The 12,834-nt window shown below is 44.6% G+C and overlaps 1 protein-coding gene across 1 annotated transcript in view; it reads left to right on the forward strand.

Moving 5' to 3' along the window:
* Positions 1 to 12,834, forward strand: part of LOC123361231 (pappalysin-1-like) — a 248,369-nt gene that overhangs the window by 142,075 nt on the left and 93,460 nt on the right. The window contains 3 exon segments of the mRNA XM_045001347.1: positions 8,215 to 8,328; positions 8,558 to 8,693; positions 12,425 to 12,638. Coding sequence (XP_044857282.1) covers positions 8,215 to 8,328; positions 8,558 to 8,693; positions 12,425 to 12,638 — 464 coding nt within the window.

Raw genomic sequence — 12,834 nt, forward strand, 5'->3', positions numbered from 1 at the left:
TTGGTTGTTGAAGTACAAAGTATTACACACACACACACACACACACACACACACACACACACACACACACACACACACACACCACTGCTGCCAGCCAGAGTATCTCTTCTCTATGTATTTTCTCCCTGGATGTTTTAGCCAATTGAAGTCTGGTGACAGGTCAGAGAAAATTTGTGCCTCTTTCCTGATACCCTTTAAAATTTGAGGCATCTTTAAGTTCTCACATACCCAGAGAAGGCAACTCCTTTCCTGCTTGAGTATCGCAGAGAGTTGTGCAGTTTAGAGACAGAGAAGGAGACAGAAAGAAGGAGAGGGAGGTTGGTGCCCTCACTTATTCCTGCCTGTGGACGCGCTGTGTGTTGGAGGTTGTATGTTGTTTATACAGTACATTGTCTTGGTAAATAACCCTACCCACTGCTGAAAAAACATGATTCTAACTCTGAAAATAAAAGGTCTGGAAACGCATCATTTTCAGCACATGAAAAGGTTTTGTTCTTTCAACACGCAGATGTTTTTAAGAGAAAAATCATTCCTTTGACCTTTCCTGAATGGGACTGTGTGGTCAGAGCTGACATTAACCGCTGCACCACTGTTGGTTGCACCCACAGGCTAAGCTTAGCCAGAAAACTTCAGAGAACATGTGGAGCGCCTTTGCCGTCTCATTGTTACCCTCACGCTGCCATTGATGGGTCTGTGGGTCTGTGCACTTGAGTTATTAAGGGAAAGAGATTGATGGCCAAATAGCTATTTAGGGCCCAGAGCTGCAGCCCTTGAAGCCAATGGGAGTTCTGTTTGGCTAAGCATTGCAGAATTGGGCCCTCCACTTTCACTTCACTGGTGTAAAAAGGCATCTTAATTTTGGTTTTGTTTGAAATTCTGCTCATTCTTTGGGTGGGTTCAAGTGTCTTTGTTGCCCAAGTATCTTCTTAATCAGTATGTTCTTATTATGGGCACCTAATAATCATATTGGAGATCCTTTTGGATTCATTGTTGTTGCTGCCTGGCTTTCTACAGCTGGCTGTGTATTTTATCCATCCAAGTCAATCTTTGCTACCACTTTGTGTGGGGTAAGGAGGGAAAGCTGTTGGGTAGGTGTTAACAGGCCTAATTCTGCTCCAATGTGCACGAGCGCCTCACCAGCGTCACTCCATTGAATCAGGACCATTGAGATCATTTTTTGCCCTTCTGTCTGCCTAAATTCATGCCACTTTTCTCTGTTGTTGGCAACTTGACTTTGTAACGAGACTCGGTGCCAAATGGGTTCCTCTTCAAAAGACTCTTTGCTCTGCCCAGTGGTTGTAAAAGCCGGTTGAATGAGATTGTTTGGCTTTACAATGACACTAATACCACAACCCCTGCGAGCTATTACACAACTGTTTTGCTATAAGCCGTGCTAGCTCGTCCAATTTTGAGACATTTAAATTGGGAACCTGACTGTGCCAACGGTAATGTTCTGGCTAGTGTCTTTTGTTTACCATTGCCTCCTCGTGGACAGGGTATAAAATCTGCTAATGCAGCAGCAATCTGTGATGACTTCACATTTTTGTGAGCCGTGGTGTGAAAGGTGGATGCAAGAGATACTGCTGCTGAGAGTTAGCTGAGAATTTATTTTAGTTTTAATGGGAGTGACCTGAGGTTTTTGAAGCTAAAGGTACAAAGGTCCTACTTTGAGCTGTACCCTACATGTTTCATGGCCTTTTATATATATAGCTGGCATTTGTAATCTGTTTGGACATTTGAACCAATGCCCTTTCTTAGTGGAAAACAGCCATTATTTACACTCTGGTTACAAGAACTGCCACACTAGAACAGTTCCTAACGGAGCTAGCATAGGTGATGCAACTGTTTCAATGCAACAGCTTTATTCCAAAGTACTCTGTTAAATAAACAGTAACCCTGTGATATATCTAAACAGGAACACATGGCAAAATTGTGTTACGCAGGACATCCCCATGCTTCAGATGACTTCAGATGCTCTGTTGCTTTGCACTTTGTGCCATCATTTACTTACACCTACACTCACTTTGCACTTGTGTAAACGATTGTATAAGGTGCAGGGTACTAGTGCATCACACTTGGGTGCCTGTAGCTACCCAAGACATTCTGGCATGTAGTATAACTGCATTTATTAAACAAGGTTATTGCCATTTTTATTTTTGTTAGTGACCGAGTGGGTCTGAATAAAATGTTTGCAATGAATCTCTGACGCATGCAAAATCACCTGGTTTGGGGTTTAATTATAAATTCAGAACTCAAATACCAGATTAAAAAAAAAACTATTTGTGTTGAGAACTGGCTCAGCAGCCTGGTGCTAGGACTTTGTACTGCTGTGCAGGAGACATAGGTTTGATTCCCAGTCCCAGAGCCAAATTCAGCTCTTAGTTACATTGGTGAAATTGACAGATGAAATTTCATCTGGCTCCTGAGCCAAGAGAATCTGGGAGTAATATAGAATCAGTGTGTTCACCCAGAGGGTGGAACAGCCTCCAGTGAATTAGGCAGACTGTTGAGGAGCTGCATCCAGTTCTTTGGCATGAAGGACAGTGGCCATGCCGTGGGTTTTTCTCACTTTGCCCCAGCTCTGTGACAACGCAGGGGAACGTTCAAGAGAAAAAGGCAAGGGCAACACAGATTTGTAATGGATTGAAGAGTCTGAAAACAACCCTCAATCTTCAGCTGGAGGTTTACAAGCAAACTAGAACTGAGCCTTTGCTGAATTTCTAAGAGGTTCACATAAACCATGCCTCGGTACTTCTTAGTTCCGAACAGGACAAGAACGAAAGGGTCTCCATACCAGGAGAAAGGCTGTTCTTTGGGTATTTCTGGCCTGGAATTGAAACTGAATTGCTGGTTACCTCATGAGTAAGCCTGTTCCTGTGAGATTTCCATCCCAGCTTTGCAGACTCCTGAGGTTTGGATAGTTCAGATAAACTTCCAGATTATTGGGTGTTTGTTTGAACCCAAACTCTGACCCTTTTAATGGTTCACTCATCACTAGTATAGACAGTTTCACCTTCCTGTAACCTCAAGTCCCATTTTCCTAGCTTAAATGAGGAGCAGATAGCAGCAGTTTGGAGCCTTTAGTACAGACTGGACCCACTGTGCAGTGCTAGGGAAATCGTGTTATGTATATGTGGCAGTTGGATCTGAAAACTGTGGGCTGCATCTGTGTGTAGCTTTATTGGATGAAATTAATCTTAGGTCAGTAAAAAGCCATATATACTTGAGACTATGTCCTCTTGGTGACTGCGGAGGGCAAACCCCCCGTTCTAACACCAAAGGGTTAAAGATTTCATTTTGGAGGGATACGCTAAGATGTTTTTTAAGTCTGCATTTGAGATTCTTTGGCACTGCTTTTCCAAAGCTGGCCTGCAGACAAATTTGCTGGGGTGAATGTAAAGAACATTCTGCAGCGAGGCCAGCTAGAAACTTTAGAAATGGAGCTGTTTTATTATTATTATTATTATTATTATTATTATTTTATTTTATTTATTTATTTGGGTTAATTCTTTCACTAGCTCCCTAAGGAAGTGAATGCATCCAGTTTGTCCTCCAGCAGGTCATATGTTAATCAAAAAGGTTTTCCTACCCTTTGTAATTATTATAGCTGCTCAGCACTGGGTCAACCAAACCTCTGAGGCTATGTCTACACAGCAAAGAAAAAACCAAGGCTGGCCCATGCCAACCATCTCAGGCTTGCAGAGCTTGGGCTGCTGCGCTGCTTCATTGCTGTGTAGACTTCCAGGCTCAGGTTCGAGTCCAAACTCTGGGAGCCTCCCACCTTGAAGGGTCGCAAAGCCCAGGCTCCAGTCCAAGCCCAGACATCTACACAGCAGTGAAACTGCCCTGCAGCCCAAGCCCTGCAAGCCTGAGTTGGCTGGCCTGGGCCAACCTCGGATGTCTAGTTGCTGTGTAGACATACCCTAAGTTACCAGTAGCATGCCAGGTGTACCACGACTCGGAGGCAAGTGTTGGAGGCGCTTCAGCTGTTAGGCCTTCTAGTCACTAACTTTGGTGGGTCCCAGTAGCCACTAATGATAAGTCCACACTGCAGTTAAAAGTATACAGTGCACTCTGGGTTTCTCTTCCCTGCAGCTCCTGGCTGGCCATGTCATTGCTGCTTCCAGGTCACTTGACCTTCTTGCTGGTTCAGGATCTTTTCATGGGGTGTCTGCCCCTCCTCCTCCCTGGCCCACTGGAGGGGGGTGGGAGTTGATGGGAACCGTAGTTTCCTGCTTAGCAGATCCATCACACCTTCCACAGTTCCTGTGCAGGACTTTGTGTCCCAGCACAAATATACCTGTCACAGTGACTCGTAACAGGAGAACCCATTGGGGGCTTGCTCTTTTGCAAACAGTACTGTCTTCGGCATGTTTTATCGCAAAGGATCCCAAAGCAATTTTATTGCTGTAATCCTACAAACAAGAATTGCTTTGGCCAGTGCTGAAAAGGACACACTCCCCACCCCACCCCTGGGCTACAGCAGGAAGCTGTGGGTCCTTAACAGCACACCACAACACCACATATCAGCATAGCATCCGTAAACATTACATCCACTTTAAACTGTCTCACCGGATGAGACACTGGTGCAGCTCTGGTGACCAGCAGCAAGGCTTCATTTGGAGGAAGTGAGAACAGACCAGATCATACACTATGGAATTGTCTATGCAGTGGAGATTTGCCCACTTACAGCCATCAGAGGCCACCTACCTGGGTAGCTGCACTGGCTCAAACTCCTGGTATAGATAGGCACAGCTGCTATTAATTGCAGATTTTTCCTTATGTCCGTTTCAAGTAGGGCTGAGTCCCATCAGTGCAAATAGGAGCTTCGTTGACTGCACTTGGGGGTTGCTTTGGTGCAGCTACACAAGTGGCTGGAATCCCCAGTGTGTATAAAGTCTGGGGCGGTCTGGAGGGGAATGGCTGGGTTGAATGGTACATGACCCATACATGCTTGCTTACAGAGGCAGATCCTTCATGTGTCTATGTACTTACACAGGCCTCATCATGGTAGCATCTGAGTGCCTCACTGTCTTTCATGGATTTTATCCTCCCAGAAACTCTGTCAGACAGGGAATTGTTCCCTCATTTGTAGGTTAAAAGTGTTGGGCTTCTAGTAATAAGGATCGGAAGCTAGAGCACTTTGGTGCTGTGGACTGTCACATACTCTGGATGCTTGAAAGGGAAACCGGTGGAAGCACCTAGCAAGTAATTCATGTAGGTACTTTGCAGTTGCTTTGTGGCCATCAGTAATTGGCTAGAACTGAAAAAATGACACATTCACCATGCATTAGAAGGAATATTGAAATGGTGAAATCTGTCAGCGAGTGGGACACTTAATCTAATCAGCAAAAAGAATGAGGAGTACTTGTGGAACCTTAGAGACTAACAAATTCATTTGAGCATAAGCTTTTGTGAGTACTCTTTGTTCTTTTTGCTGATACAGACTAACAGGGCTACTTAATCTAATCAGGTTGTTATGGCACAACCCTTCAGGAACTTGACCATACTAGGGAAATTTGCTATCAATTGCTAACTCCAGCATTCACAGTGGTACTACTCCCGCAGCCATTCTTAACACCACATGGATTAGACTTGCCAGACCCCTGTCAATCACAACTTTCCCCTTGATCTTCACCCACCCACCCTGCCCCCTGCAATGTTTTGAATTGTTTGCATAAGTAGTGACGGGTCAGCCTCAGAAGGTTGGGATGCTTATCTGAACCTTTTTCAAACTAGCCAAATCTACTGAGTCTGCAAAATCGAAGTAGAAATCTCCTAGGTGCAGGCTTTCTTGAGAGATGTTAAGGATTCTGCTTATGTTCCCAGATAGAACCAGAAAGAGCTACAGTTCACAAAAAGTGAAACCTAGCTATTTAAAAGTTATCAGAGTTTTTCTGATTCTCAACAATGGTTTGTTTTGGGTTTTGTTCAAATTTTGGTGAAGGTCTGGGCCTGTTTTTAATATTGGTTCTCACACATCTTTTAAGTGGCATTTAAAATGAGCCAAACCCCAGCTCTCCTGTTTCTCTCAGCCAGCTTTTTGTGCTGATAGAGTTAGTAGAGAAACAAGAATAAGAACAAAACAATATAAAAGCAGTGAGATCTTTGTTCATGTCAAAGAGTTCTATCACCATTTAAATTGCAGATGTGGGTAAGATACATTTCCTAACTGGATAGGTATTAAAATAAAACCCATGATCCCAACAAGAGAGAGGCTGCTGAAAATGCAAGAAAGGAGAATTGCGAAATGATACATGTTGAATTGTTGGCCTGGATTTCAAATGCCAAAGATAGTTTATGTAAAGTCTTGCACTGTTGTAAAATGTAACACTATCCACTGGCTAGCCTCAATGAAGCTTGGTCCCAGTTGTTTAAAAAAAACCAAAAAAACTAAAAATCTTCTTCCAGCCCATTAAAGCTGATTTATATTTTCTGCATAGATTCCTCTGCACTGGGCCTTTAGGGATTCAAATTATAGAAGCCATTACCTCACTTTTGGCCAATCCGATTGCTCCGTTCCCAAGCATTCCAAGCACTCTCAGCATTTGCCTGCCGAGACCGGGAACGGAGTTCGGTGCACAATTACTGAATGGACATTGTATTTTTCACTATCAAAATAGCTCTTGTAATAGGCTCAGTTCCCATTTTAAAAACAACAACAACAGAGGCGTAGTTTCAGGGAATGGGCTATTTGTAATCTATTGTCTTTGGAGTTCTCAGCTGAGGCCCCACTTTTGCAGTCAGACCCACTACTGCACCCAACGGAACAGAGTTCTGCCCAGTGCAGGCCTCTGCACTTGTGGTCCCAGTTGCAGAGTCAGGCCTTAGAACCTCTCTTTGGTACTTTTCTGGGAGTGTGATCCAGTGGTTAACACAAGCGATTGGCCTCCAGGTTTGGATTCTTGTCTTTGCTACCAACTTGTGTGACCACGAGGAAAACACTTCACCTCTCTGTGCCTCGTGTTCTCCAGATAATGATGTTACCGAGTTTGCAGAGGGGCACCAGTCAAGGACGTTGGGATCCTTGAATTGAAGGCATCCTACATATGCAGTTGTGGTTTTAATGTTCAAAGTGCTGCAGCTTTGCTCTTCTTCCAGTCCGTTTTCTCCAGAGGCAGCACTATGGGGGCTAATAATTCACAGCCACATATATACACTTAAAAAACAATCTCACTTAGCTATGATGTTGCAAGAGAAAATCCATGTCATTTCCTGAAGATTATTTTTCATGTCTTCCATACTGACTGTGCTCTGGGTTTCTTAAATCCCCATACCCTTCTTAGCCCTTTTCACCCATCCACCGATTTCAAATATGCCACATTTGATCTTGAGCAGAATGGAGAGGTTTGCAGAGAATCTCATCACATTTTCACCTCTGCCTCACTGTGGGTGCAATGGGATGAAATGTAGAGGGGAGAAGAAGGTGATTTTGATTAAAGAAACTAACAAGATCACTATTTTCTTATCAGGGCCCATTTGGGGTTGGGTTGTGGAGGTAACGCGTTCCTGATTGCATGTATTTTCAATTTCACATGGTCATCTGTAGCCATCCTGAAGAGAGAGCCAGCTAGTATCAGTTAGTAACAGGAGGTTTTAAATAGAAAGACACAGTGTGTAGATAGTGCTGGCTGCATCCACGATACCCTATGTGTGTATGTATGTAAGAGGCAACGTAGGTGAAGTAAGATCTTTTATTGACCCAACTTCTTTACAAGCTTTCGAACTACACAGTCTTTTCCAGGTGCAGGGAAGGAGTGCTTCAAAAGCTCGAAAGCTGGTACCTCCACTAACAGAAGATGATCTAATAAAAGATATTACCTCACCTACCTTGTCTCTCATATCCTGGGACTAATATGGCTACAGACAGCACTGGCAAATATCTCTCCATCCAGCTATTATTTTAGTACTTTGACTGCAATGGGAGCAAAGTGAGACTGGGCACTTTTGAAAACTCCACCCTTAACCAATTACTCATAAAAGGAGACTTTCTTTTGGCAAACACAGCGCCACGATGAGTCGGGTGTTCCTGTTCGTGGTGTCATTGTGGAATAATCCAATGGTGTGTATGACCTAAAAATAATGATGTCTAATAACCTAATGGTATTAAAAGTAGCATTTTCAGATCTTACGGACACCAGCACTTCTTTTGACAGTCGTATCCATTTCATGCTTGAATCTGAATCCATTGTGACATTTCCCTGTGTCGGTCAGGTGTGCCGAACCAAGGTGATGGACCTGAGTGATGTGGTGTCTGAATATGCCTGGTATCCCTGCACAGCCAACTTACCGTATTCCCATATGACTCAGACCATTTTCTGGCTAAAGGTAAGAGATACACACATACCAGTGCAGCGGCTTTCCTTTTTTGACTTACCTTTTCTGCAAAATTAAAAAACAAAAAGTTTTGAGCGTAGACAAAAGAAGACCTTTGTGTGATTTGTGACAGGAATTGCTACTGAAAAGTGATGCTTTTGTTGTATCTTAAAAAAAATAAAAAAACATGAACCATTCCAGTTCTGCACCTGATTCTCTATGCTTTCTTCTTCTCTCCCAGGCATATTTTTCTCAGCCCATGGTAGCTGCTGCTATCATTGTCCACTTGGTCACCGATGGAACACACTATCTGGATCAGAAGCAGGAAACGATCACTGTGCAACTGTTTGACACCAAGAAGCAAAACCATGATCTTGGTAAGATGGTTTTGCAATGAGCTTTGCCTTTCTTCTTCCATCGGTTTCCTCTGTTTGCTCCATCCCAATTCAGAGTTCAGTTTTCCCACCAGCAGATTGGTGTTGCTGGAGTAGAGAGCCAGCAGGAAGATGTACCCACTTCAAGCTGTTTATTGCAAGTCTGTGCTGCTAGTCAGGTATTGTCATGCCCACTGAGGCTACTCAGGCTACTGATCGCTGTGGGCTAGATTTTCGGAAGTGCTCAGCTCCCCTGTAGGCATCAAAATAAGGGCCACATTTTCAAAAGTGCTCATCATCCAGCAGCTCCCACGGGGACCCTATGGGCAGGTTATTAAAAGAGCTTAGCAGGTCGGGTGCTGAGTTCTTCAGCCTCTTGCTGTCATCCCTGCAGCCTTTGCCGGTGGCTTCTGTTGAGGGTGCAGCCCCCAAAACCCAAAGAAGCCCATTTACCACTGCTGTTATCCATATACCAGGTGTGTGTGTGCGTGTGTGTGTGTGTGTGTGTGGCGGGGAGGAGGAGGAGGCTTTGAAGGCATTCTGATGGCTGTAGTGTGGAGGGATTATTATTGTTTTCAGACACTCTCCTAAATCATTCCCCCTTTCCTGGATTTTCTCGCCCTTTTCTGTCTGTGGAGAGGAGGAGGAAGGAGACCAGGGCAGGAGAAAGGATATTTGACAGGTTTCCCACTCAAAATTAACTGGGTATGAATCAAAGGCAAGTCTCTAGGGGGTTCACTCGCAGAGGAGTGAACAGGAATTTCGGTGAGTGACTCCCATTTAGCACTGAATGAAATGTACCCAGATAAGCCCAGCGCATGGCTGTATCTGACCGGGTTTCCTGAAGCGACAGTCCCGGAGTATGCAGCATACCGTGAGTCAGCAGCATCCTTCTCCTGTCACAGCAGAGTGTCTTGTAGTCGTCCCCTAGTTGCCTCCTTAAATATAAAGGACAGAGAGCTGACCATGGTAACTAACAGATGACATACAACTATACGGAGAGACAGGCAGACTGAGAGGGCGGGTGAGAGAGAAAGGAGAAGCAGGGATCAAGGGCAAAGTTTTGAAATCTTGCAAGAAGTTGCAACATGAGTTTGGCACGCTCCAAACTGATGCCTGCAAACCTTCACGGTCAAGGGACTCTCTTCATCATGGACAGGCCCTTTGGACTACCCCAGGCTAGGTTGTTTTTTGTAGCTGAATGGAAGGGAGAAATATATAGGACTCAGCTTAGCAGTTCATACTCGGCCAAAACTACCATTTACTTCAGCGGCTGTTTTACTGACTGCAGGATCAGGCCCATTCTGTGCCTTTGTGCGGTGTGTTATTAAATGCATAAAGACAGACTAACTACCTAAATTGAAAGGAACCTAGAGGAATTGTCTGGGGGAAATTCTGTGTCATATTAAACAGGAGGTGAGACTAGATCAGGGGTTGGTAACCTTTCAGAAGTGCTGTGCCGAGTCTTCATTTATTCACTCTAATTTAAGGTTTCACGTGCCGGAAATACATTTTAACGTTTATAGAAAGGTCTCTTTCTCTAAGTCTATAATATATAACTAAACTATTGTTGTATGTAAAGTAAATAAGGTTTTTAAAATGTTTAAGAAGCTTCATTCAAAATGCAGAGCCCCCCAGACTGGTGGCCAGGACCCGGGCAGTGTGGGTGCCACTGAAAATCAGCTCGCGTGCCGCCTTCGGCACGCATGCCGCACGTTGCCTACCCCTGGACTAGATGGTCACAGTTGCCCCTTCTGGCCTTTACAGACAGAGAGCCTGAGGTCGAAGAGGTAGAAAGAGACAACAGATTTTGCTACATTTACTAGAACATGTTTTTATTATGTCATCTGGGCTTTGTAAAAAATGAGGTCAGGGATCCATTGTGCCTTGCCTAGAGAGAATGCGATGAGGATTGCATTTTTACCAAGCAAGACAGCATGTGAAAAATATAAGTCATGCAACCACGTAGATTAGACAGCCATTCAGATAGATCTCGCCCATGTAGGTCTGCCCAGTGTGCCCCAATCCTGTCTTGGATGGGCTCTGTCTAGGGAAGGAAGAGTTCAGTGTCCATGACCCTGCTCCCTTGTTGGGAATTAAAGTACCAATTAGTAGTGCCAGTTGTGGTGATCTGTTTTGTCGCAGACACCTGACTGCTAGGAATTGAACCAAAATGAATAAACAACACGACAGTGAGGACTTTGGGGCTTTCCATCAAAGATAGCAGAAACGTCCAAGGGATTTGGAATCCTGGGATTCCAGTAGAGCACAATTTACGAATTAACTGCACCTGTTTCTAAGTGGAAAACGTGCATCGTTCCTCAGGGAGCTCATATCAAAAGACCTCTGGGAGACAAGCAGACAGATGGGTTATTTCAGGGTCAGATAGAAACCAAACGAGAAGAGAAGCCTTTTATTTATTATTGTTATTATTATTATTATTATTGCTGGAAGAAAGACGAGGCGATCAACACATAAAAGAGGGCAGTTTAAAAGAGAGAAGTTTAAAGAGAATGATCAAGAAGCCTGTCTTAATTAACCAGAAATCACTTTCTAAGAAAAAAAAATCTCCCCACCCCCGCTTGAATCAAGAAACCTGAATGGGGTGGGGGGAATCTCTGAGCCAGTTAGACACACAAATAGAATTTATTCTCAAATTTGTAAGTGTATCGGTGCAGCCAAAGGCACTGGGCCAAATCCATCACTGGTGGAACTCCAGGGAGGTGAATGGAGCTGGGGACAAATTCATCCTTTATGCAGCTCTGAAGTCAATGGAGCAAGGGCCGAACATTCATCGCTGGTGCAACAAATTGGAGTGAATGGAGTTGCAGCCCAATTGACTCCTGGGGTGACTCAAATGAAAGCAGTAGCTTTACCGCAAGAATTAATTTGGCCCTTTAAGTTCAGCCTCTCTGTACTATGGCCTGATTCCAGGAGGTGGTGATCAGCTCCTGAGTGCTACTGAGTGACCTACCCTCCTACTGAAGTTAATGCGATGAGAGAGCTGCTCAGCATCTCTGAGAATGGTGCCTAGTACCTCCCTGAAACGGACAGACTTCATGCACCTTTGGCTTATTTTCACCTCAGGGTCACCTTTAACGCCTCGTTTTCTCCCTCCACACACCTGTCTCTCTCCCCTGGCTCATCAACACAGTATTGCCCTGTTCGGGAAAAGCAAGACGCTGCTCTGTTTAAAAAAAATCAAATGACCAAATAAACAAACTGGTGTATGTCCTGCATCCAGCGGGGAATTGCACACAGCTGCAAAGAAACCACTGGGAAACGGCCCATTTTGCACAAAGCTACCCATTCTGTTTGTGCAGTTACATGTTTCGGTGCATAGCACAAAGAGTCTAACCGTTTGCTTGCTTATGCTGCTGTAATAGTAGTGCAGCTCCACTGCCTTTAATACAGTTGCTCCTGCTTTAATAGGGTTCTATCGAAGTGGAGTAGGATTCAATAGAAATTATTCCAAAAACCTACAGAAATGACTGGAGAGACTGGAAGCCTTTCTATGGGTTATTTGGACCATCCTATCTGATTCTATAGGAAAGAGACTTCTCTCTTAAATTTTAGGGGATGGTTCCCAAAACTTCCTGTATTGGAACTATTAACATCTGTAGGGCTTTCGCATAATGGCTGAATGCTTCTGAAGTGCTGCTGGCATGTGGTGTAATTGTGCAAAGTACTGACCCCCCACTCCCCATCTTCCCCGGTCTTGTGTCTTCTGACAGGTGTCCACGTTCTGAGCTGCAGGAACAATCCCCTGATTATCCCTGTGATCCATGACCTCAGTCACCCCTTCTACCACACCCAGGCTGTCCTCATTAGCTTCAGCTCCCCGTATGTGGCCATCTCTGGGGTGGCCCTCCGTTCCTTCCACAACTTCGACCCCATCACCATCAGCAGCTGTCAAAGAGGACAGACCTACAGCCTGGCAGAGCAGAGGTGAGCCTGTCAGCATGCTGCCTCCTCCCCTCGCCACCCACCGACTCAGCTCCAGTGGGTCTGATCAAGAGGTTAAAAGGAGATAGGAGGGGCAAGGCCCATGAACTCTGCTGACCCTTTTGTGTTGTTGGTAAAAACAGCAGTGTTCTCATTGACCAGGATGGATGGGACATTTAACCCACGCGGGGCACTGTTA

Source organism: Mauremys mutica, unplaced genomic scaffold, assembly GCF_020497125.1.
Source record: "Mauremys mutica isolate MM-2020 ecotype Southern unplaced genomic scaffold, ASM2049712v1 Super-Scaffold_100418, whole genome shotgun sequence".
Lineage (NCBI taxonomy): Eukaryota > Metazoa > Chordata > Testudines > Geoemydidae > Mauremys > Mauremys mutica.